Source organism: Malurus melanocephalus, unplaced genomic scaffold (assembly GCF_030028575.1).
Source record: "Malurus melanocephalus ecotype Western Australia unplaced genomic scaffold, MMel_1.1 scaffold_184, whole genome shotgun sequence".
NCBI classification, from domain to species: domain Eukaryota; kingdom Metazoa; phylum Chordata; class Aves; order Passeriformes; family Maluridae; genus Malurus; species Malurus melanocephalus.
In genome coordinates, this window is record NW_026623416.1 from 1,244,603 (window position 1) to 1,271,414 (window position 26,812).

The window sequence follows — 26,812 nt, forward strand, 5'->3', positions numbered from 1 at the left end:
CAGAGGGGAAACCTCGGCGGATCCCGCCGCAGCGGATCGCAAAGAGCGGCAACATCGCCACCGCCACCGCCACCGCCACCGCCACCGCCCCGCGCAGGCCGGCCCCTCAGCACCGCACCGCCCCGCCGGCACCTGGCGCGGCCCCGCCCGGCCGCGGCGGTGGGCGGGCCCCGCATGCAGAAGCGTCCCCCGCCTCTCCGGTGCGTGCTGAGGTCAGGCTGGGCTGCGCTGCCAGCGCGGAGCAGCGGGGCTGAGGTCGCGGCAGACCCGGAGCCGCGGGGGCGGGCGCGGAGCTACGGCGAGCGCCTGGGTCGGGCCGGGAGCGGCTCCGTCGCGCCGGGAAGCCGGGGGGCTCGGCGGGGCCCTTCCAGCCGCTGGCAGCGGGAGAGCGGCGAGTGCGCGGAGCGGGGCGCCCGGCCCGCCCCGCCGCCCCGCTCCTCCATGCGGGCGGCGAGCGGGGCTGGGGCGCGGGGCGCCGGGGGCAGCGCGCAGCGGTGCTGAGGCCGCGACCCGGAGAGACGATGGCCAAATGGCTGAACAAGTACTTCAGCCTGGGCAATAGCAAGACCAAGAGCCCTCCGCAGCCCCCGCGGCCCGACTACCGGGAGAAGCGCAACGGTGCCGGCAGCGCGCCCCGCCCCGAGGGGCCGCCGCACCTCCACCTCCACCACCACACCTCGCCCGGCTTTTCGCGCCGCCGCCTGCGCGACGACACCAGCGACCTGCTCCGCGCCTACCGCGCCCAGAAGGACCGCGACTTCGAGGACCCCTACAGCGGGCCCGGCTCGTCCCTGCGCAAGCTGCGCGCCATGTGCCGCCCGGACTACTCGGCCCCCGAGGACCTGGGCGAGGCGGCCCTGAAGGCTTCCTCCTCCTCMTCCTCCTCGTCGTGCTGCGCCACGCCTCCCACCACCGGCTCCCCTCACCTCTTCCGCAGCCACAGCGAGCGCCGCCCGGCGACGCCGCCCGACGTGAAGTACATCTCCCCCAAGCACCGGCTGATCAAGGTGGAGAGCGGCGCTGGAGGCATTGAGGGCGCGGGCAAGAAGCTCAACAAGGGCTCCAAGCAGCCGACGATTKCTGCACCCTCTGCCATGAAAGATAAAGTAAGTGTTGTGCTCCTGTTCCCACCCCTGTAGGATAGGTAGTAGGGCTGGGGCTAGGGCAGCCCCTGGAAGGGTTTTTGTCAAGGAGACTAGCTTCTGTACATCCGGAGTCGCCGCTGCCCTCYGTCATCCTTCAGTGGGTGGCCTGGCCCTTTTTGATATCGCAGGGCACGCGTGGCATGTGCAGGACTGGTACGGGAATGATGGTGCCCTGTCCTTTTGGCTTTCAACTTCATGTGGCTTGTGATGGGACAGGCCCACAGGTGTGTCTAGGCCTGCTTTGAGGCACCATGCACTGCCGCCCTCATGATGGGTACCAAGGCTCTTGGGTTGGTGTGTTCATGCAGGATGGGGTGAGAGTCTGTAGGGGGATGCTTGGTGAGTCTTAGAGTCCCCTGAAAAGCCTTGCGCTTGTGACCCTAAGTTGAGGCCTCAAGCCCACTGCATGTGGTATGGGGTGGTCATATACAAAAATAAACTGAAGAAAAAAGAAAGAGTGATGCTGTCCCAAGGTATACTCTCTGTTTTGAAGCCGGCAATTTGTCATTTGTTTATAAAGAAACTTTTTTGCCTCCTAGTTGATTGTCAAAGGTGAGGTAGTTCGAAGTCCTGTGTTACAAAAGCGTGGCAACTTCCATGATACTGTGTTTCCAACTGGCATGTCGCTGAAGCAAACATGATAGTTGCTCAGTTGCAAATATTATCCTGTCTTTGGTCATTGTCTACAAATTTTTACAAAATATTCTGGACACAGCACTGGAAAGTGCTGGACTCAGGCATTCAAGCTATAGAGAGAAGTAGCGTTAATTATTTTTTAAGCACAATACATRTCTCCCATTTGGGTTGGTCTTGTGAGCATAGTTTAGTTTTTCTTATATATTGGAAATAAATATTCCTTTATTTTGTTAATTGGCCTTTTCAACTTCAGTATAATAGTCACATCACAGGAATTTCAAGTATGTGCTGAATGCTATCTGTCTAAATGATCTGTGTGCACATGTTTAAATATGTAACATGATTGTATTGCCACACTTCCATGACAGCTTGATAAATGGTATCTGTCCAGGTGGAATTCCAAGGAAATCTGCTTGTGAAAGTGATGATATAAGATGAAAAGTCTAGGATGTATTTTACTCTTTATAGGTGTAGTTCCTTCTGTTGTGGAAGTATTTGATTAAAAGTTAGCRTCTCACTATGTTTTACAGTATATGTTACAAGCTATTCAGTCKTCTTTAAATTTCCTACATTGAAAGCACGTATCTTCTCTCAGGGAAACTCTTCCAGCAAAAACAGCTGTCTGGGGCACAACGTTTCTCTCTCTTTCTATTTTTAAAAAATCATTGTTCAATTTTAGACCCTAGTGAAGCAATTTTCAGATCAGAAATTACATATTTGTTGCTAGGTTACCTGCTGCTTTGTATAGTCATAAATCTGTATGCTGCTCCCAAGCCCTTGTTGCAGGTTCTAAAACTTGTAGGAAAAAATCCTCAGTCATGTTCACGTTTTGTTTTTTTTTCAATTATTAAGAGAGAGAACTAAATGTGACATGCAGGTAATCTGAACATGTCTAAGAAATAAAATTGTCACTGTTCCTCAAAAAGCCAACTGTGCCAGCCTGGAAAAACATTTAGATGTGAGAGGCAACATAACTTGCCTTTTGTTCAATTGCATTATTTTCTCTCAGCAATGGATGTGAAAGCTCTCTTATTTCACAGCCCTGAAATGTGGAGTTTGACAGGTGAACTTGGTAAGCAGGGGTCATAGTGGCCAGGGAGGGCACTGCTTCTTTTCTACACCTGTGATTCACTGAGGAGGAAGAGTAAGGAATTTAGTTAACAGAGTGTCTGTAATTCAGCAGCAAACAAAGCAGGTGTAAATAAGCTTCTCAAAGRAAGATATAATAAAGAAGATAGTAAAGATGGAATAAAACTCCCCAAAACTAGARGTCTGATGTTTACAAGAATTCATAGACATGCTAATAACATTTTACAAAAATCTGTGTGTAGCACAGCACAAGCTAGCAAACCTTAGGAATGAAAATGTTCWAGGTGGCATATATGTCTGCCTTCATAAAATCATGTTGGTGTTTAATGATCCAGTAATGTCTGTTAAATGCTTGTGTTCCATTCCAGCATCTGTGTTTCAGTGGGTTTTTTTTTCTGGTTTCATTTACAAGGATAGAGTGCTGTTTTCCTTTATGTTAATGGAGAAGTGAGAAGTAGGGGTTTCAACAAATTCAGTGTGCAATTTTATATCTTCTGTGGTTTGTCATCAGTAAAGAGTTGGCTGAAAAGCTCAACTGTGTGTCATACATGTAAGAGTTACTGGAATGGGAAAGACATTCAGGAAGGTGCTTGTTTGGTGTGGTTGCTTATAAAGGGCAAATGGCAAAGTATGAATAATGACAGACTGGTTTGCTGAAATTCCCAGAGGAAAAGTTGTAAACTAGCTGATTCAGGGAATAAAGGAGACGGAGATTTAAAAGCAGTGGCAGATGTGATTGTCTTTTCCAAGATTTTAGACAAAGACTGTAAATGTGATCACAGAGATGTAATGTATCTGGGATTCGGGAAATTTTGATGTGTAGCAGTAGAAATATCAACTAAAGCTGAAGAAGACAAAYCCAAATTGCTGTGCACCTTAGAATAGTGAGGTGACTAACCTCTACAACAGATGCCTGAAGGAGAGTCATCATTTCCAGATGTCTTTGAATTCAAATTGTTGGGGTGGATTTCTTTTTATTATTTAGGTTATACAGTTAGSTGGGTTTGGGGATTTTAACAATGATGTTTACTTTAAGACAAGGGAGAGCAGGCTGTGTTAGAATTCAAGGTTGAAACAAATGCAGGTCCCACTGTATGGYGGATAAAAAATTACTGCTGCCGTCTTTCATCCTGGCTTTTTAGAGCTTAACTTATTTGCTTGCCACAGAGGAGCTAAGGAGYGTGGGCAAGTTGAAACAACATGTGGTTGTATTCTGGAACAATCTGGCATCTCCTATATTTGTGTAAGAATAAACATGATACTTGGTTCAAGACCAACTCAATAGGCAAACCACTTGTGAAATGGAGATCAAAAGAAATGAGCTGAAGTTTTCTTGAGTGAATGTTCTCTATCTGGCACTGTAGTGTGTTTAAATCCATGAAGTAATAACTGAGGGGGAAGTGTCTGTGTGAAAGGATATTTCATATATGTTTTCACCTWTTACTTATTTGAACCTAACCATTTCTCTGCCTGGTTTTGCAGCTTAAGAACCTGGGACACCATTCAAAGGCAAGCTGTATCATACTTCATTGCAGAAAGTTCTTAAAATTTAAAAGCTGGGATTGTAGCAAATTGTTCTTTAAAAGAAATTTGTTTCATAATGAGCAGCATTTTGTACTCTTGGTTCAGTGGAGACAAAACAATGCAACAGTTCTGTGTATTGAAAGCAGAAAACACTGCAAGTTGCAAGATCCATTTCCACAGGTGTTATTTTGACAATAATCTCTCTTCTCTATTAGATAGGTTTGTTTGCACAGGTCGATTATGATACCTGGTAGTGCCTCAAGAGAGGGACTCTGAACAATAAATCCCTAGACAGTCATATGCTCACAATCCAAACTCCCTATCCCTCACATGACATTCTGGACAAACAGGGACATTAGGGTCCAAGGTCTTCTTCTGGTTCCCTAGTTTTTTTTTTACCAGCTGGTTGCTGTGTGTTCAGTTGGTTCTGCAGTCCACATTGTAATATAGTTGTTGAAGTTCATAAGCTGGGATCTATTATTTTTTAAGTCATATTTAAAATGTTAGCTTTGTCTGTTTTAATTATTGTTAGTGTTCATTTTGTTAGCTCCAGGTTGTACTATAATCTCCATTTGACTTACGCAACATAGCCTGATAGTTCAGATAAAGTTCCACCTACAGCCTAACAATTCTAGCTATTTTTTTCAACCGCACACTTGGCTGCTTTCAAATAGTACACAATTTTTGACAACAGGACAGGAGATATCTGATGCAGTAGAGAATGACTTGATTCCACACAGAGTGGATSTAGTACAAAATCACTGTTGTGTGGCAGCAGCAGTCAAGCAGGCAGTTGTTCAACCAATCAGGCAACTTCTCAGGACAGCAGAGCTGSTGGTCTACTAAGGTCTGAAAACACTATGTGTGAATTCTACTCTTGCATAAGAAAAAATGCTTTTCTTTCTGTGGGATCCARCTCCAGAAGTATGTGGTGCAGAGATCTCTCTGTTAGGTAAGCATGATGGCTAAAGCTATTTGACATGAAAGCTTTTCCTGCCAATGTCTAAGCAACAAGTACCTTTGCACTAGGCTAGGGAAATGCTTCTTGAATTTCTAACATCTTGCATAAAAGTGATTAGACTCCATAGAACATTATTAACATATTTATATAATTAAAATACTGTTATAAAGGTTGGCAAGATGCTTGTCTTCTTTCTGTAAATGGAAGGTCTATGTTCTATTTGTTCTTTAAACTGAGAAGAAGTCATGTGCATTTAACAGAATTATGCAGCTGGTGTTTCAAGGTGCACTGAGAAAACACTTGTAAGATGTCTAAGCAGTGTTGGGGCTGTTTATATAAGASAATACTATTGCTAGAGATCCTAAAAAGCAAATGAACCTCCATGTCTTATTCCCACATTTAATCCATTGCAGGAGAGTGTCAAGCTGCCTCTCCTTACAGTTGGTTCTACCCTGAAACTGTTTCTGCATGTGGCTCCTATGTGGCTTCTTTCAATCAAAGCTAGAGTCCCCTTGGAGTCAAAGAAGAAAAAAATACTTGTGGCTGCTGGTCTTGCATGAATTGCTTGGGCAAGGCCATGCATAAAGGCAGTTAGCTATATCTTTTCTGTGTATCTATGTTGTTACAGTACAGCTGTAATGCAGCTAGAAATGCAACTTTTTCACATATGTCAGCCTCATGATTAAGGGACTACAGCAGTCTTGTGAACAGGAAGATAATCAGGTATGACCTGAGCCTTTGGAGTCTTGGTGACTTTAGGGCTTTTTGGAGTGATGTGGTAGGTTGTTCAGTTACAACTATGCCTGGCATCTGCACCCTATGCACAGCTGAACACTCAGCTCTGGAAACCATCCAAATTGTCAGACTTTTGGGCAAATAGAGATCCAAGCAGAGAGAGATGATATCAGGAAGGAATATGAAGCAGTTGGACCTTGTACAGATTTAAGGAGGCAGTGGTAGTCGTCTGGAAGAAAGTATCATGTGTATACCTTTGCAGCAAGCCTATGAACCCCTTTGTAAGTATGTAGCTCAGCTACTGGATTCAAACAAGGGGACTGGCTCACCTGTTCTGAACTAAAATGTGCTTATTGAACTGTTTACTGGCAGAGTATAACTAAACATCTTCCATGTGGCCTTATTCTGYGAAAAGGGTAATGCCTAATTGCAAATGACCATGAGGGAATGTGTCAGGGTGGTGGACCTTTGTTCCRTTTCCATCCCCTTCCATGCAATTTGTGTCTCCAATCTCCATGACTCACTCCCACTGGGTTCCCAGTGAACAGGATCATTACTGCATCATTCTTTTGCCTGTAGGTTGTTATGCCATGTAAGAAGACCCTAGAGGATTCCTTGGGAAAGTTAAATTTTCATCTGTGAACAAGCAGTAGCTTACCAAAAGGKTTAGAGCAAATAATAGTCGTAGTAGTAGTGAGTTATGTGCTTATAATTACACCTCTTTTGCCATGTGTTTTTATGTTAATGTCTCAGAATGATAAAACCACTTAGGGTATGAGACAAGGAGAAGATATATTTTTTATATTGTTTAACCTCAAAAAATAGTAACAATCTGTATATGACTAAATGTTAGTAAGGATAAATTGGATTGTGAAACAAAAAAAAACTTTCCTAAAAATGAATGCATGTTGAAGTTTTTGTGGGTGGCAAAAGAAGACAGGTGAAAAGAGTCAAAATGCCAGCAGTAAGTTTATTGCCTTACAGGTTCTGAGCTTAAATAAAAGTGAAAACTGCGTGGGGGCTACCTGTGAAAGGATTTTACTAAATTATTGACTTAAGTCCAGAGCAGTCCATCAGTGCAACACTTACATGTCATCCTTCTTCACGGGAACCATAGTATAACCCACAACATCCATGAATGGATTCCAAATGCCTACTTTATCACATTCTCTGATCTCTATATGTTACATCTCTCTGGTGTGCACATCTGCTGCCTGATCTCAAGCTGTCTCTACTGTAGTCTACAAGTTTATTTAAGTGAATTTAAGTTTTCTTGTTACATAYTTTGAAATTATTTGTGAAGTTCTGAAATCTACRTTACATGTATGTACAAACACATAGRCAAAATGTGATAAATATGTAGTATATAGTTATTATTATCTGTTATTTTATATACATAAATATATGTRTTGCTGAGAAGGACACTGTGAACATTCTGTCTCTGGAGGCTTTCAAAAGTTGCGTGGGCAACATGGTCTATCTTTGGTATTACCCCTTCTTTGAGCAGAAAAGTGGTTTAATTCACAGAAACACAGAAAATGCTGAGCTGGAAGGGACCCACAAGAGTCCTTCAGTCTAGCTTCTGGTCCTGCCCAGAACCATCCCTCAGAGTCACACCASGTGGCTGAGAGTRTTGTCCAAATTCTTCTTGAGCTCTGTTAGACTTGGTGCTGTGACCACTTCCCTGGGGACCCAGTTCCAACCACTGGGTGAAGAATATTTTGCTAATACTCAATCTAAACTTCCCCAACACAATTTTAGGCCATTCCTTTATGTCCTTGAAGATCTCATGGATCCTCAGTCTTCATGTAACTGATGTTCAAAAACTGTGGTGAAGTGTGAATATTAGCACTCASATTATGTAAAAACAGCACGTTTCAGTAAGGACAGTTGTGCAGGGTCTGAGTGCAGGATCTACCTCTGTCAAGCTGGAGTGCATTTCCCCATTCAGTAGATTAATTTGTGCAGTAAGTGGATGTGGAGTTAGTCTGATGATAGACTCTAATGCATATAMATATGGCTTCTTCTGCAACAACATGAAAGAATGAATGGGGCTCTGTTCAGATCGAGAGCATGTGTACACAGCTGGGCATGGCTGGCTGAAAGTGATCAGTGGGAGAGAGCGATACTGTGGGGACACTAAAGCAGGGTTGAGTWCTGGTGATGATCAGCAGGAAAGAATGAATTGTATTTGCTTCTGTAGACTGTCCTCTGAATTTTCACATGGGCACGTACAGGAGCTGGTTTAAGTAAGTTTGCATGTGAGCATGGAAGTACCAAGACTCCAAGCATGTCTAAAACAGCACTGTTAGAACAGTGGGGCCACCGTAAATTCAGATTTCTTACTACTACATGATAACACACATATTACCTGCAGCCTATTTTTCAAAATTGTCCATATGAGGAAAGACTAAAAATAGTCTTTTTCCAACTTTAGGTAAACTTACAAGCCAACTGTTAGCATTAGGACTATTGTAATGTATATATGGAAGTGAAACCTTCTATAGGCCAAGGTTATGCAGTTTATTGTGATTCAAAGGGTATTCTAACTCTAAATAAGCAATTTGGCACAGCAAGAATTGGGAACTTATGTAATTATTTTAGCCTGATTAATGAGAAAAAAGGATTGAGAAAGGGGAAAGGTGAAACTGTTTCTCTTTTTAAACATCATCTTTGCGTGTAATCTTCTAGTTTGCAATCAGATCTTGTTGCCATTTTACCACTATATTTGCTTGGATCACTGAAGAAATGTGTGTTTTTACAAGATTCCTTGCTCCTCAGGCTCTCTAACAATGGCATAGGAGAGATGTTTGTGTCTCTAAACACCTTTGTACATATCCTTGCTTACGCTGAACGTTACCCCATGGCAAAGAACATGGTTTGACTTTTGACTGCTTTGCAGCCCTRTGTCAGTGTGATTGTATCCTGGACTTAACAGTATGCTAGCACTGTGTGGAAGTGGAGGTAGTAATATGAGACCTCGCAGCTGAAACAGCGTGATGGTGAATCCTGCCAAGAGATAGGAAAGGACTGTGGTGCAGATCTTCCTGGATATGTCACTGTTTCTACAAATGTTASTGTTGAACTGACTATTTATGAGGAAACAGACATAAGGTGTGGTTTTGGAGTAGTTGTGCATTGTCCAGGAAGTGTGGAAAATTGCTTACAAAACATTCTTCTAATGGAAATACATGGGATATGACTTTTAAAATTTTTTTATTACTTTTTTTTTTAACTTTGTTTTCTAAAGGGARCAACACCTGTTGATTATTCTATCTGTTGTTCCTTCAGTAACTCTTGGATCTATTGAAAAGTCCTTGRAGGTGTATTTTCAAATTTAAAATTTAAAATGCTTGAGTGGATGGGTCAAGGAAGCACCTGGTTTTTTTCCGAGGGGAAAGCAGGTAGAACTGCATTTCTAAATTTGGAGCAGGAGCAACCAAAGAAAATAAAAACAACCCCCCCATATAATACTTTTAATCATTGTTGGCCATCATGATGATTAGATGGACAGAGCACCTCTCATATGAGGAAAGGCTAAGACACCAGGAATTGGTTTCTTAGYCTTCTCAGCCTGGCRATGAGAAGGCTTTGGGGTGACCTAAATGGAGCCTTCTAGTACCTGAAGGAAGCCTACAAGAAATCAGAAGAGGGCCTTTTTACAAGGGCGTGTACTGAAAGGGCAAGGAGGAATGGCTTCAAATTGAGTAGATTTACATTAGATATTACACTGTGAGGGTGGTGAGGCACTGGATGGAACAGATTGCCCAAAGACGCTGTGGCTGTCCCATCCCTAGAAGTGTGTAAGGCCAGGTTGGATGGGGCTGTGGTCTAGCTAAAGGTGTCCCTGTCTGCAGCAGAGGGGTTGGAGTGTGATGGTCTTTAATATCCTTTCAACCCAGGCTCTTCTATGATAATATAGAGTGACTTCTACTGTAGCGACTAGTCTTTGGTGAATAAAAATTGTGTTAAATATGTTAACTGTGATGCTCTCAGAGACATACCCTCAGTTTCTAACTGCCCTTTTATTCTGTATCTCTGCTGACAGACACATGCTCTCATCTGTGATATTGGTTGACCTAAATTTATCTCATAAAGGTTAGAAGAGGAATATATCATCTGCACTTATTTATTTAAATATGTGCCTCCCCATTGAAAGGGGCTTGGAACTAGATKATCTTTAAGGTCCCTTCCAACCCAAACCATTCYATGATTTGAACAATGATAATATAATAATATCTATTATCTAATCATAATATAAAATATTTTTTAAAAGTCTCCCTAATAAATCCCCCAAGGGCCTGGTGGGCAGGAAGGCTCTTTTAGATTTTTTTCCTACATGTTGTTTATCRTAATTCCTCTTGGATTCTTCTAGAATAGTGTGTCCTTAATCACAATAGTCACTAAATTAGTGAAAYAGCTAATGGTTCTGCGCTGATGTTGCTGTTTTAATGATACGTGATCTTCTGTATTTGCTTTCAGTTTGAAGAAGAGATTATCCCTAATATTTCAGTGTGGCAAATTCTCATTTGTTTCCTTCTTTTTCATTCCCTTTAAAATATGTGGGTTTAGTCAGGTGGAGATACCTGTGAAATTATGCATTTAGGTGTGTTCTTTGGTTTCTTCCTGTTGGCTGCATATGCAAATCATGATTTTTGTATATGCAAATACCCTTTTAAACTTATATTTAATATGATAATGTTTGTCAGACTGTTTTTTAAGACTGTAGAAGTACAAAGACTATGCATCAACAGTGAAGTTTGCAACTTAGTTAATATATAATAGGGGGATAAACCAACCACAATCTCAGCTTCTATTKAATTTTCTGGGGGTGGGGTGATTTTTATTTATTTGATCTTGTATCTGCTGATTAACCTTTTAGCTAGTTATGGCTTTTAATTTGTCAACTTGTCTGGTAGCTGAGCTGTACTCTTTGTCTTCTGAGTTTTAACAGGCAACCTGCTAGGAAGAGTGCGTGTTCTCTAAATCCTTATCAACTTCTTTTGATTGCTGCACTTCTATTTGTGTGTTAGAGTTTCTTTTGCTTGATATTACTGATKCCTCAAACCACTGCTACTACATGTACATGATGGAAAGTAGTATYATATGTGTATGGGGTGCCACAGAATAGGTTAGCATAGAGCAGGAATCAGCAGTTGTAGGAACTCACAGTCCACTCTCAGCCTGTCAATCTTGCATTCTGTTAAGAGATAAGCCACAGATCTTTGACAATAGCCCTGACAAATGCAGCTGATTTAGACATTAATTTGGAGTCTGAATGACTGGCTTATGGGAATTCCTAATAGCCGTGTTTTCATTTTGACAGAGGACCCATGAGGAGGGTGGCTGGATTTGGCAGAGCAGGGAGCCAAATTAGATTAGTCCTTCTCCAAAGATCAGACTCTGTGTATGAGTGCTCTCTTTAGCTGTGCTTACAAAACTTCAAGATGTTGCCATTTCTCAGGTTRTGTCTATGGTAGATGTGGCAAGAACAGCTTTAGAACCTGGATAATCTGACTAGCTGACGCTTTGAAGAGGGGTGCATTGGTAGACAATGGATGTTGTTCATTGTCTTCTACTTCCTGTCCAGTGTTTGTCAGTCAGTGACATCAAAGATGGCTTTGGAGACCAGTTGAAGGAGTTTACCCATTTGCYTTGGAAGTGCACAAAATCAAAGGTGTGGAAGAGATGCTGCATGCAGGCCCTAACCTGGGGTCTCMTGTGCTGGCCTTGGCTCCTGGACTGTGCAAAACAAATGACTGAYTGCCAGTTTGCTGGGCAGTGGTTGAAAGGTTGTTGGGATAAACACAGACAAACAAAATGCACACCAAATATCCATTTCTGGAAAGTTCATGAGCTCTGGTGAGTGCGGGGGCATTTTGATTATCACACAGAAAGACCTGCTCCTACATGCCTGTAGGGAAGAGGTGACAGCATGGTGTTCTCACAGTGGATCTTTCCCATGTGTCATTGAGGTGATTAAGATCATGATCTGGAGAACCTCACTACACAAGCAAGGACCTGTCATATCTGTGCAGGGAACCTGGCAAGCTTTTGCTTTCTGAGGATGGCATGAAGGGGATGGGGACAGTGTATTAATCTGTCATGAAGCAAGTGTTTTGTTTATTTTGTGTACCATGACTAGAAAATTCATGTAACTCAGAACTTTCTATTTCATCAAAGGCTTTTGTCTGTACTTAGTCTGACCTACTGCTTAGAGGCTTGGAAGATGAGCTCGTTAAGGTAGAAGTAATTTATATGGAGATGGCACAAAGACTTGCAGAATAGGAAGCCTTTTTCTGGCTGAGATCTCAGAAAGCAGGAGAAATTATCCCTGAAATAGCATTGTGGAAAGGAGTCCAGACATTTACAGTAAATATGTTATCACAGAACTAGCAATCTTACTCATTTGAGGTTTCCAAGCTTTGGGGATTTTTTTAAAGAAGTAGAAATACTTGAGACTTCCTAGAAGTGGAGAATTTATAGCTGTTAGCAAGTATAGAAGAAATCAGATTCTGGCTCTGGCCAGCTGCTRCATCTAGGCTGAAAATTACTGAAGTTTATGATATGTGGAAACAGTAACAGTCAGCTRGGGAGCCCTCTGACAGCTAAGCGTTGTAAATCCACTTGTTAYAATGTTCCAGGAAGGGTGAAAGCAGGCTGCTCTTTCTGCCTGAGTGCTGGAATTGGGATTTGCTGTGGGAGAGTGTTGTTTAGGTTGGACTATTTTGGGTGGCTTTTTGCGGGGGTGATCTTGTTTGGCAGCATCTTATATATATAATTTTCTTTCTAGTATTGGCAAGTGGAGGAGAAGAAATGTCAAATAGCTATGTTAAGTCTGCTTTCTGTTTCATGTTCCAGTAGTTATGCCAAGAATTGGMGAGTATTACATGTCAACATTTACAGTAGGGGAATAGCACAGAGCACATGCTACCACCTAGCAGCTCTTGACAGGATCGGATCAGAAGACAGCACGGATGGCATTTCACTGCCTCACATTTGGAAATAAACCTGCCCTTGTGACTAGGAGAAATTACTGCTGCATGATACACATTGTTGTCTTTGTCTCAAGTGTGTGCAGCTGCTGTCACTTGATTTGCTGCTTGGGCATATGTTGCCAGGCAGGGGGGGAGGGGGCTTTCTCCCTTTGTGCTAACTGTTTTTCAAAATAATGAGGGAGTAATTTTGGACACCAAGTGAAAGAAAGAATTATGTTTTCCTCTCTTTGTGATCCATGTCAGTATGGTGATTTCTGATCAAAAAGACTCTCCCAGTCACTTAAACTCTGAGTGGAGGAGAATACAAAAAATATAATTAAAGCAGCAGTCCTAGTTGTAAAATAAGCAAAATAAGTAGTATAAAATTGCAGTGTGCCAGTGTTACAGGGCCTGGATAATGACTCTGAAGTGTATTAGATGTTTTGTTCCCTAATCTTAAAGAAGATCTCTGCCTTTCCTAATACAGTGTTCATTTATTCTGTGGCATTTGTGCAGGTGTTTGATCTGTAAATACTTGTGTGTCCTGTTTTTCTTCTCTGTCTGGTGGGGTATGCTGGCAGCAGGAGTCAGAAGCAGATGCAGCTTTGGTCTCTTAGCTGGCAGTGTACTCCTGGTTCTTTGTTCAAAAGATCGAAGCTGTTGGAATAACACTGTGCTGTAAATCTTACTGGCTCTGGTCTTAAAATGTAAAGTAACTGGGTTGAAAAATCCCTCTTAAATAGAATAAACCTTCAAGGCAGAACCCTTTAGGCTTGCCCTGCTAAGACTGATGAGTTGGACGCAGTGATCTCCTGTGATTTTTATGATTTTGTGGGGATTTTGATGCTGAAGCCTGTCTCTGCTTCGTTTGCTTCAGACTCTTTTACCTGTCGTACATTACCTCTCTGTCCTCTGTAGTAATTCTCATATGAGGATTTTTGCCTTTGCCCCTGTCCCCTTGTCAGGGCATTACCTCTACCTCTTCAATTTTAGGGAGGAACAGTTCCTGTGACTTTAATTGACTGATAAAAACCTATACATGAAACTTACACAGCGTACAATGATTTTGCAGTGGTCAGGAGAGCATAGTAATGTAAGGTCAAGTGTGAGATTTTCTTACCTTCAGATTTTTTTTAGTCTCCTAGTGGAGGAAGAAAATACATTCTGACAGATAATTTCTTTCTGCTGCCTTTTGTCTCATTTCACAAAATACAAGTAAATATGATGTTCCTTTGGGAGAAAGAATGGCACAGATGGGTTCAAGGATCTAAATTTAGCCAAAAAATTTGTTTTGTGTCTTGTTTCTTTTCAGGTGAAACCTAAAATTATAAGGCTTCTTATTAAAGCAGTGAAAAGAGTAGTCTTAGAATATTTATTTTAAAGTTTCTAGCAATATTTTCAATTGTAACTGATAAGCCTTAAAAGCAGAGAAGATGAAATATGTGCAAGGGCAAGTTTGCTTTTTTCCTGAATATTAGCAAACTTATAAGATTTGCACTGGGTTGAATTTGCTGACTGGTTGGCTCGAATTTGTCCATCCTAATAATTCCATTGCTTGTGCTAGTCAGAAATTTTTTCGACATGGAGTCTGCCCTCCTGAGGTTTCTGGTGTGAATAGGAGCCCACATCTATTTCAGTACCATTTAGTAACTGATCTGTGGAAACTGTGAATTTGTCTTATGAACCCAGCCTGCACTTTGAAGATGGTGTAGGATACAGCTGTGTGAAACTTTTTATTTGCTGATAGGATGTCATTGCCTTCTGTTTTGCACATCTGACTGGACAGTTCAGTAACAATTACTTTCCTCTCTTTCAGGTATTGATAGCTGATGACTACTCCGATCCGTTTGATGCCAAAAGTGAGTTGAACAGGATGGGAAAAGGGGAGAACACTGGCTACATGGAACCATATGAAGCCCAGAGAATAATGGCTGGTAAGAAAAGACAATTGCCCATTGAGCTCTAGTTGCATGGCAGTTCACATGTATGTTATAGCTGCTATGAAAYACAAATGTCCTTTGGCATGGAAAAACACATTTCTGAAGATGCTTTGGTAGCAACAGCAAATGCTGTGGAAGCATTGCATTTTCCTGCAAGTGCCTTTATACCTRTAAGTACTGCTCTGTTCCTCGCTTTTAAATATAGATATTTTGTATTGTTACGTGATCAGACAACAAGATAAGAGCAGTGGGAGATGAGTGTGTATTGCTTATTGTGGCAACGTGAAGGCTGTCATCTGTGTATGTGGTAGGGATGCCCTTAGGATGACATTGTGTTACTTTTTTTAAGAGCAGTTGATCAATTTGCTTGTGRACTTTTTTCTCAATCAGATTCAGACTTCTTGGTCTTCTCTCTGTCAGAGGAGGGCTGCAGAGCTRCATCTTTGTGTAGCTTTCTTCTTTCCTTCCTTGCTTCTCTGATGTTTTTTTACCAATGGTCAAAACAAGAGACTATTAGGACGCCTGTGAGCCTTTAACTACTATTCTTGGTAGTGGCCTTCCTTTGCTGTCACATGGGGAAGTGGTTCGTGCTGGCATTGTTGTACACATTTGGACTATTTGAACCCCTTGTACTGGCATTATGCAGCTTTGTTTTCCATGTATTTTCCTTATCTGAATCAATATCCTTCTTGTTGGCTGTGCATCCTGTAAAATGTTTTCAGGCATGGGGCCATATGTTTTTAATTTGTGGCAATTTGACCAATCAACACACATCTTTATGCAGGTCAATGGTACATTTCTTGGATTTGTACAGCAGGTCCTCTTTTTCTCATTTTGGGGTAAAAGTCACTCTGGTGCCCAGTTAAGTTGATTGTATGCTTTCCTTTTCTATTGGCAGCTCCTGTTTTGGGCCCTCAGGAAAGATTAATCAGTGGGGGAAGATGAGGCTGTTGGATGCAAAGATCCTTTTTTCATGCAAGTGTTCCTATTTTTCTTTTCTTAAAGCATTTCTGAAGAGACACACAGGAAATGACATGGAAACTGTCCTTAGGAAGTTTTCATTACCTCACAGAAGGGCTGGGAGCTTTTATTTCTCACTAGTGTAAATCTATTCATTGTAGGTTGAGGAATTTCTCTGAAAAACAAATTAGTCTAAGTAATTTCTTGCTGTTTATGCAGCAGTGATGAGCATTTGTAATTTAAACTACGAAGTTTACAGTGCAGTGGCTCATTTCTTCCTGCATTTAGGATTGGAGTTTGTCCTCTCTTTTTCCAGGACAAATGAGATGATTCAGTGGACAGCACTGGATGGCTTAGCTTCAGTAAGGGACAGTAGGTTTGTGAGCCCTTACAATTAAAAGATACCCTTTTGCCTAATTGGTGCCTAGTACGACTGGTAAGCTCTTCTATCTGTTCCATATTCTCAAAAAGGAAACATGAGGAGCTCTCAAAGATGCTAAAAGCACTTTTGAAAATAGGGTTTAACTGTTTAATGATAGAGCAAGTGTTCTGAATATGCATTTGACTGAGCCAGTAGAAGACGATTGATAAACCTGTGAAGATGTTTAGTGTTTTGAGTTCTGGGTATTTGGTTTCCATTCATCTTGTCCTAATGTGGATAAAGAAGGTCTCCCCATAAACCACCGTGACATCAGGTCGTGTTGACTATATTCAAGCATGTGGTTTTATGTGGGTTATTTTTATTGCTCAGGTGTTGCCTTTGCACTTTACGTGATAAATGAAAATGCAAAGGCATCTTGTTGGAGAGTTTTTCAAGGTTCAGTTTATATTTACTGAGTGAGTTCTACTATGTATCTGCCTCTTCTGAAGAAGACCTTTTGACTGCAGTTTAACTTGGCTCAAAATATTTACTGCTTTSTTTGTTATGGTTGTTAGTTTTGTTGTCTGATGAATGGAAGAACATCAGATGGCTATCTGTTTAGCCTGACTAATCTGATTAAGTCCTTCTGATTGCATTTAACGTGGCTTAATCCTAGAGAGAGGGAATTTGCATACCCCAGTGGAATGCACTGTGGGAGAGATAGAAGATAGAACAGCTTTTTGTCAGTGTTTACTGGTGTACCCTTACTCTTGAACTCTGGAAATCCATTGTAAGGGTYGTTGAAACAAGACCCTAAAACTTTTGCGCATTTTGTATGCTCTTTGAGTTAATAGAGCAATAGGCAAAAGCAGGTGTCGTATGAAATAAGACCTCATCCTTTCAATATGAGAAGGTAATGTTACATCTGAATAGAAATGTGTGATGTCTGAAATAACTAATATTTTTATTCAGAGCTTATCCTTTCTCCCTAAAAGTTCTGTGGTCTTGTAGCTCTAAGCAATTTTTTCTCATCTGATGTTTAATTTAAAAGTAAAAGCAGTCCTTCAGGTCGATTTATTTCAATTAATTATTTATGGTCTATCTGTTTCTGTGCTGTCTGTGATTAGAATGGGGTTCAGTCAGGTTTGAAGTTTCKTCTGCTGATAGTGTCCCCCAAAAATACTATGTTCTCAGATTTTTGGTTGTGATGATTGAAAAAAAGGAACCTCTATGACAAGGTTTGGAAAGATCTCTCAAAGAAAGACTTGACCCGAGGCTAAGGTAGAGCATGTTGCTAACAAAGGCATGTTGATAAGAAGCAATCATCTCTTGTCAGCCACACACATCTGCTGTGGTATTGATATTCATAAGTGTATGTCCTGTCTTCAGGAAGTCCATGCCAAAGGTTCAGAGAGAATCCCTGTCAATCCAGCTCCTGAAGTGCTGTGTGGTGAAAGTCTCACCTTGGCTGGGTGTGCACCCAAAGCCACAGGAACAGCTGTTGCATCTTTGCCTTGTCCACAACCTGTTTCGAGATTTGATGTCCCAGTGTAACTAGTTCTCTGTGAACTCCAAGTCAAACATAAAGTATCCTGGACTATGCACTGAGTGASATTCTGGACTTGCATGACAGCAGTAGAGATAGTTAAGATGCTGATTTCTAAGAATCCTGAGTGGTASGTGGATCTTATTCTCCCCCGGTGTCAGTGGCTGCTGCAATGACATGTGGCCTGTCACAGAAACAAGGCTGTGCTGCCTTAGTAGCCTACAACCAGGCATCACTACCTGGATCAGGTGTAGGAGGTTCTTTGTGCTTGAGAGAGGGCTTTCCAGAGAACAGTGGTTGGAGATGCTGCATCTGAACAGAAGTGAAATGCTGAGACAGTCTCAGGTCAGAGTGGTAGTGACCATCACATTCAGGCTTTTCTGTCACCTATTCCTCTCAGGGAATGCTAGGGGAAGAGAAGTTCCACCMGAGTATTCACTCCCATTGGCCAGCACTAAATGTCAAATTCTAGAGAGCAGTCTGCTTGTTTACTGTGGTAATCCCTTACCTGAGAGGAGAGAAGGTTTCCTCAATCCATGGATATGACTGTGGTTGGGGAAAATGTGTGCATTTCTTTGCTTTTAAAATCCACTAAAAGTTATGAGGCCCTCTTCTAGCCACAGCCTGACAAGTATACCTTTCCTCTTTCTTCTGACAGCTGTGCATGTTGACACAGCTCTTTCAGGCATCTCTGCCTTTCAGAGGGAATTAACACCAGTCCTCAGAGTGCATGAAACATTTGCAATCAAATGCCATATCAAGGCTGTCTGTACCACAGCCTTCTGTGTGCTGCATCTAGAACTCGCATTTGGAGAAGGATCTAATTTTGGATCATCATTCAGATGAAGATATGCTGTCAGGCAAGTTATTGCACAAAGAACTGTGTCATTTTAAGGTATAAAGAATACTGGCTACAAGAAGGAGATAATAAACTGCATCTGCTGTCCCTCTTGCTGCTTGGATTTGAAGAGATCCCCTTGCTTCCAGCTTATGATCTYTTGAGTGTGAGATGCCTAGTGTAATACATGCTATAATATAAAATTCAGCTTACTTGAGCAACAGTAAAATTCAGGTCATTTGAAGTCTCAAAATAATTTGGAGCCACATTATCAAAAATGGCTGGGTAAGGAGCAGAGGGGTGGGGATATCTGGTGAGAGAGGAAGAAGTCACACGTTTTTCCTGGGGACTGGGAATGTTAGATCTTGTAGGTGGGATGTGCTAACCCACGTGATCAGGGAAGGTGCTYGATCTGCATTTGGTGAGTCCAAGATCAACAGAAGCATGCTGCACTACTACTGCTGCCACTACTACTGTAAAATCTAAATAAGTCACAAAAAGGCTTCTGGCCATAAATGGAAGGCTGAATCCAGGTTTCAAGCTGAATAGATGAGCTTGTATGTATGCTCCAGGGCTAGGTGAGTGATATGGGAGAAGGACCTGAAGAGCTGGAATCTATTCTTAGGGATGCTCTAGAGCAATTTTTCAATGCATTCATCAATCTGAGCAATGACATATTTGCACTATGAGCAAAATTGAGAATAGGGAAGCGAGTGATGARGAAGGGCAGGGTTTTCTTCTGGAGGGGCTTTAAAGAATGTGAGCATTCTGTCAATGGGATGGGAGCTTTTTTGAAATTAAACAGCGGGATATTAGAGATAATTCCAAGAGAAAAATCACAGCTTTGTTCACAGGCTCACGTTAGCATCCTCTTTCTTCTTTTTCTATGCATTTATCATCCTGGCTGTGTAGTAGAGCAGTGAGCACCTCTAACTAACTCACACTTGGAGAGAAGGTCAAGGACAAAATCTCTCTGTGAATGCAGAAAGCTGAGCCTCCTCTCTAGGTGCAGACAGTGCTAGAAGAGTAAATGCCTTCCTGCACTTCACTGTGTCTTTCTAGGGATTGAGGTAGGATCCATGGCTGCATCACAATGGAATGTCTAATGCATGACAGGCAGCCTAGTGTAGACAGTGCATCTGCCTTAACTGGGAGCTTCCCATGGACTTGCTGGGAGAAGTAGCTCTGTCTTCATGCAGGCCATCACAGAAATGCTGGGAATATGGAGAAAACAGCATTCCCATGAACCTGCACCTACTTCAAAAGGTCTTGGGTGTCAGTTTCCCTTGTAACTAGAAAGGCTGTATTTTTGTTCAGACATGTAACTTCATCTGAATAGTCACTAAAGCACATTGGTGGTGAGTCAGATCTTGTAAAATCCTTTACCAGGTGGCCTCTGGCATGTTGCTTGTTGGCACCRAGTTTACAACTGCAAATAATACAAAAAGAGCAATGATAACTACTTTGATAAAGGCTTTGATTAGGATGCCTAGATTAGCATGTACAACATGGAAATYTAGGGAGACTGTTTCTGGCCTATTGAAAATTACTGAGCCTAGCAAGCTAACCAGGTCTTTAAGCCCTGTAGTGGCTCTGTTTAAGATTTGCTCTCTGTCTGYATTTGAACATGGCAGACAGCTGTAGCCAACACAGAAGGAGCAGTATATTTGTCCACTAAGCTCAACAGCTGGCAGTTTTCCAGAACCTTTAAGGTCCTTCTCTTGTTTCCYACATTTGTATGTTTCAATTATAATTCTCTTTGAGGATCTAACACAAGGTTATCCRTTACTAGAAATCAGCCCAAAATGAGAATTAGTCTGTTGTCAATYCACCTCATGTGATATTGTGAATTCCTCACTAGCGCTATGTTTATTGTACTGTTTCCAGATGATGTGAATATGACTACATGCTGGTCATTTTAGTAGAACAAGTTTTWTGTGTTTGTTTTTCTTTTAGAAGYGTGGAAAAGTGCAAGGTAACTCTTTACTCTTGGATTTTGATGTATATCACTCTTGAAGTTAGATGTRTATGTGCTTTTACCTCAACATTTGCAATATGGAGAGCCACCGGGTAAGATTTGATGATCAGCAGGACACAGAATTAGGCTTGTGACTGGCAAGAAGATGGTTTTATTTAGATGTTGGGAGTTTCCTATACAGCAGCACTGGAAATCTTGGGGACCTCTTCCTAGAAGTGACGAAGAAGGGATRCCTGTTGTGTTCTGAGCATTCCTGCCATTTGGGGAATAGTGATAGTATCACTGTCACCTGTTGCTATCCTGTAGAGCAGATTCCCTGCACCCCATGAGAAGTGAGGACACATGCTTTGAACAGCTGTACTCCTTCTTTAAAGTATGCTAGATGTAACATTAATTAGAAACCTCCTGGGCTTCAGCATCTATTTCAAGTTGTTTCTTAATTCACTAGGATTTTGGACAGAGATTCCATTGGGCAATGATTTGAAGGAAAGAAATTGTCTAGGAACAATTACAGAAGAGAACTTCTTCCTTGGCATTAGATCTAATGTRCATTAATTGAGACGTGTTTGAAATAGTGCTGGATCTGCTGCTGCACAGCTCTCTGCAGTAGATCTCACAAGTGCTGTGAAAATGGATCAGTTTAGAAGCATGTCCAGTTGTGAGAATCATCAATACTTCTCTTCCTGTCTTCATGAACACTTTGTACCCCATCAGTGACTGTGAGAACATAAGGTCAGAAAGGCTAGAGCCTAGTTTGTCATGTTGGGAGAGACTACAGTTGCTTTAACTAGGTGCTTAACTGGGTTGGAAACCAGCTGTGCATAAAATTAATACAATTTCCCTATGTTTAAATGTGTCTCCTCCCCTAGAAAGATTTAAGGTGCTCTCTGTTTGATACCGCGTGTTTAATTTAATGTTGGTTTTGTTTGTGGGTGGTTTTTTTCCCTGTTTCAACACCTTCATCTTGCTCTTGTGATTTGACATAATCTGGAAACGGACTAAATGGGAAACTTGAATCACAAGCCTGAATATAAATTGAGTTTTTCACTGTTTCTCTGCACTTGTTCACATTAAGACAAAGTTTACTTCCAAAAAAAAGGAAACAAGATGTCTAGAACCTTGGAAAGGTACAACAGAATTGTAGTAGACTAGTTGAGGGGGCATGTTGAAGGACTGTAACTTCCTTCATTCAATTTACTTGCTCACTGTCTCATGAATCTGGCCTATATACTTGCACAAAAAGCAAAGTGAAGGAATGGATGCTTGGATGTTTGGGAAAGAGAAAACAGTGAGCTCAAATTTTCTTTTAAAACAAGAGAAAACAAAGCTCAAAATGCTATTTAACCCTTACCTGCAGTATGGAAAGCTTGTGTTGGTGAGGAAGCAGTAGTTTCAAGCCACTTTTGATCAAGGGGGTTAGTTCGACAAAATCTATCTGCTCATACAAGCAACATGTGTAATGTATGCAGGAGCTTTTTCCTTGGTGCTTTCATGTGCTTTGCATGCAGCATTGCCTTTGGCATAGGGACTTGTATTTATGTTTCTTACTTTGCTGCTTTKATTCCATGTCTGTTTTCACTTGCCAGTTATCACAGGTCTTCCCTYTACTCCAACCCCATCACAGCTAAGTTTCAAGATTTTGGGCTGCTTTTCTTAGGAACACTGGTGCTTCCAATATTGGATACAAATTGCCCGTCGTTTCAAGATGGCAATGCTTCTGGCAGCAGTTTGAGTAGCACTGGGRTCTGTAATCTTAGAACTCCAACAGCTGTCTCTTGAGAAATAAGAAAAAGAGAACTGTGACTCTAGAGTGAAAAGAATCCAGTGAAGTATTCATTGGAATATTGGTATTCTTTTGTCTGGAAAGGTGAAGGAGCTMTTTGTTTTCTCATTTTGTGTCTTGCTGATCTCTTCAAGTCATTTTAGTCTGCCCTTCCATCTCACACCTACCCTCCTCCCCCCAACTCCTACCCTCTAACACCAGATATGTTGAATTTGAAGGTGTCTCAGTTCTCTGATCATCTAGTGGGAAGAAAATATGTATTCCATCTTGCTGCAAAGGATTCTCTTAGGTAGAACATGCCTGAATGTGAAGGAATATTGCTATTAAGGGATCCTCTGCCTTCCTGTAGAGATTGGTGTGAGTTGTGTAAACCCTTAAATTGGAAAAGTAAATAAAAAATGAAACTTTCGCATTTTCCCTTGTAAGCAGACCTCTATAGACTGTGATTTCTTCTGATTTAATCGGTGCTCCATCTGTCTTTTCCATGCCTGGAAAGGCTTAGAGGCAGTGAACATAAACTGAAATAAGAGATTCATTTWATACAGCATAAAAAAAAATCTCACTATGAGGACAGTCAACCTGCGGAGAAAGTTGCCTAGTGAGATTGTGTAATCTCCGTCTCTGGAATTTTTCAAAACTGRACTGAGAAAGCAGAATGTGAGTAACCTTGTCTGACTTCATAGCTAAAATGAAGTCAGAGTAGAACATTGAACAAGATGACTTCCTGAGATCTTGTTTAACCTAGTTTATCTTATGATCCTGCAACTGATTTGTGAAAGTGAGAAGTGGTTGTAAGAGTCATCTTATCCCAGAYGAGCTTGCTGGAACCCATGTTTGTCTAGTCTCAATCAATTTCCAGCTTTGCCACYATGACAATATGTTCCCAATACTGGTCCTTTTAAACTTTGTCTCTGGAAAGACCAGACAGGTGACCGTGAGGCATAAGGAAACAGTCTGCTGAAATGTAGCTTGAGCAGGAGCTTAACCATAAATATTTCAGTTTTTTGGAGGTAACCCTAGATGGGCAGAATCCACGCTGAAAGCATGCTGTTGCAGCAAGGGGGTATGATTCCTGACAGCTGCTCACTATCACTTCTTGGGGGGAGGAGCAGRGGCTGAACAGGTGGGCTCCCAGACTGGACTCGGCCTATGTGTACACTTCTGGACTCTGTTGGCAAGAATTCTGGGTGCTTTCCAGGTGGAAGTATGATGGAACCGTAGGTGACTGATACCATTGTGGTGTGCCACAGCAAAGGAAGAGAGCATTGTAGACTAATTTTTGCGTCTGACGGGGAGGAGTGTTATTTTATTAGTCAGGGGGGCATCAGGGATACATCTTGCCAACATATCAGTTTAGCTCTCAATCTTCTCAAACTGGTCCCAGCTCTATTTTTCCTGCAACATGGCTCAAAAGCAGAATGCAGAGAATTTGTTACATGAAAAGTCATCAGTGTAAGGGAGGTGTAGACTGTCACTGATRAGTTTTACAGGGACTTGTTGTATGGAGCTAGAACAGTGATACAAAATAAAAAATGAGATTTGCACWTGGGACAAAAAGTAATACAAAAATCCCTTGTCACACTTGTAAGTTATCTTCAAAATTATGCTTGGTTTTCTTTTTCTCTTTCCTCTAATTCTTTTGCAAAGAGGCTTTGCATATGTGCACATGTGAAAATGATTAAGAGCAGCATTTTAATAAACAAGTTAGTGTCAGGATTACAATTCTGGGAATAGATAGTTCTATCCTAACCTGGATTTACTGTTTTCGAAAGGCAGCTAGTGGACATTACATATGCTGTGAAGTCAGAAGGAATTTCTGCCCTTTTCCCAACTAGCAGTGCTCAACTCAAAGGTCCTGCTTGGGTATCCTGTTTTTTGAGGTTTTCTTTTTTTCTAAACTAGTGAGAATTTTTTCCTCAGAAGAACTTTTTCAATCATTCTGTTACCTTATATTCTCTGTTATTTAAATCACTTCAGGTTTTTTTYAGCTGCATTGTACAGAAGAGTTAAGCAAGCTCAAAAAAAGCTGAAATGGGAAGTATTAGCTAAGCATTTGGTAAAGAGAGTAGTTCTTTGAAAAAACAAGATACTATTTCAGCTCTGATATTTTGTCATCTTTGTTGTGCTTAGCTTGCTAGTAAATGAAAAAAAATTTTGCCTGCTGGTTTTGCATTCAGACTCTGAAAGTCCCTCGTGGCAAAGTATTAGTGAAATCTTCAGCAAATTAAGTCTGACATGAGCTGTGATGTAGTAGCTACAGTTTCTCCTGTGCCTTTTTCAGTTTGGGAACCCAAACCAGATGAGTACTTTCTTATCTTTAAATGAGAGTTGAAGATTCAAACAGTTAGTTCTGTGTCTACTTTTGCCACAGAGACTAAACATCTTGCCACAACAGTTTACCAACATTTTAATGTGGTGTCACAGCAGTGTCATAAAATGAACTTAAAATTTCAGTCGGAAGTGGTGAGAAACACAGCTTTTGTGCTCTGTGCATTTCATGTAGGGTGGCAACAGCATACAGCTTCTCTTATTCTCTGATTTCTGGCTATGAAGAACTCTTGTTTGAAAGTGCYCTTTTGGAGGAGCCAAATTATCCGTGCAAACTCAGCTGTTCATTACCATCCTGGCTGCAAAATTTAAATTTGAGGCAATTGTCTGCAGGAGCAGCCTGTTCTTTCTGGCTGGGGTCAGGTAAGCCTCATCTGGTTTTGGTGTGTGTTGGTGTGCTCAAATGTASGTTCATTTCTGTTATCCCTACTCATGTAAAGACCTAGTAAGCCTTCAGTGAGTTTCTACTTGCTGATGGACTGTGTTGTGCTACTGTGACTAATTTTTTTGAATAATATCAATGTAAATCAAATAGAAGATTAAAATACTCAGTCGTCATCTGGGCCTGAACAAGACTATGCATTGCTTAGTTTCATGTGGTGGTGCCTTGAAGTGGGAGAGTSCACATACATCTTGGTTTTATGAAGCAGGATGTAGGCATGCAAAACTAATGCTGTTGCAGGTTWCACTCACAATTAAAAGCAGCCCAGGTAAACCTGGGGGAAATGAGGTTTGCCTGAAGGAACTCTGGGCTTGCTTTCAGTTCTGCATTCATTTTCTGTGGATAATTTGAAAATCTCTGTGATGCAGCAGTGGGTTTTGTGCTGTTCTGGCTCTAGTCTTTTGTACAGTCTAACAACAATTTCACTTGCCTGGAATGGGCTGCAAGAAAGTGTGAACTTTTTCTAAGCAAGTCCTGCAGTAGCAGTTATGGCTCTAATGCAGCCTGAGATTATCTAAAAGGTGTCTATGCTGCTGCCTCAGTTGAAATAGAAAGAGAAGAGGAAGTTAAAAAAAAGATGGTATCTTTCATAAATACCCTTGATTTTGTACGATATTTTTGCTGAGTAGCACATACTATTGCCCTTTCCTTTGGCTGTGAAATGCACCATCACTGAGAACCTGGCATCATGGTAGAATATAGAGCATATCAACAGACAGCTTCTCCCAACCTTTTTTTAAAGGATCTTTTTTTATCCTTCTGTTAAATAATAAAAAAAACACAGCAAAAAAAAACCAGCCTTCCACAATTGTCTCCATGGGTACGGTTTTGTGCATTGTAAACATTTGCATGCATACTGGTTAGTGGTCTAGAGATGCATATTGGAAAATAAGAGTGTAACTGAAAAAAATTACCAGAAGTGTTGACTCAGTTGTATGCATCAGGATCATYATTGCAAAGAATTTTAATAATATGACATTTTCTGGCTTGACCTAAGTGGAAAATATCAAATATTGCTCTTTGGGATTTGTGATACTTCCATTGCAAGAAGTGAAAAAAAAAGTGCTGATTTATGATGTTTGCACATGATTATCATTTGCTGTCTTACAGCGCCTGTTCTTAATGATCCTGTGCTGAATGCTTACCAGATTTATTTGCTGTTTTTATGTATATGTGTAGGCACGAGTGCTCTTGATGATGTGATAGATCATACATTGCATACACTCAAACACTTCTCCATGTTCTGTACTGTTATACAAGTCYTGTCCAAGGGGAAAACCCAACACTGTGCAACGGACAGATTTTTCTGCAAGTGGGTTTTCAGCTAGGAATGCACACCCAGTCAGGGTTCACCTGAGTGGTATAATAACCACAGATAAATCTGCAAGCACAGGCAAGGTACTGATTATKAGCAGCTGCGCAGCTCAGTAGAGTATTTAAAATCCTACAAATGCTGGACACAAGTCTCTCCTTCCATCAGTCTCTTGCTGACCTACTTGATGCAATGAATAAAGAGATCGTAGACTAAAGAGAATGATTTGAAACATTTTCCGAGTAATTTCAGTGTTC

At 41.4% G+C, this 26,812-nt stretch overlaps 1 protein-coding gene across 1 annotated transcript in view; it reads left to right on the forward strand.

The window, feature by feature from the left end:
• The first annotated feature begins 270 nt into the window (after positions 1–270).
• Positions 271–26,812, forward strand: part of SHB (SH2 domain containing adaptor protein B) — a 57,535-nt gene continuing 30,993 nt past the window's right edge. The window contains exons 1-2 of the mRNA XM_057373076.1: positions 271–1,106; positions 14,884–15,001. Of these exons, the coding sequence (XP_057229059.1) occupies positions 522–1,106; positions 14,884–15,001 (703 nt within the window). The 5' untranslated portion in view covers positions 271–521. The remainder of the gene's footprint in view (positions 1,107–14,883; positions 15,002–26,812) is intronic.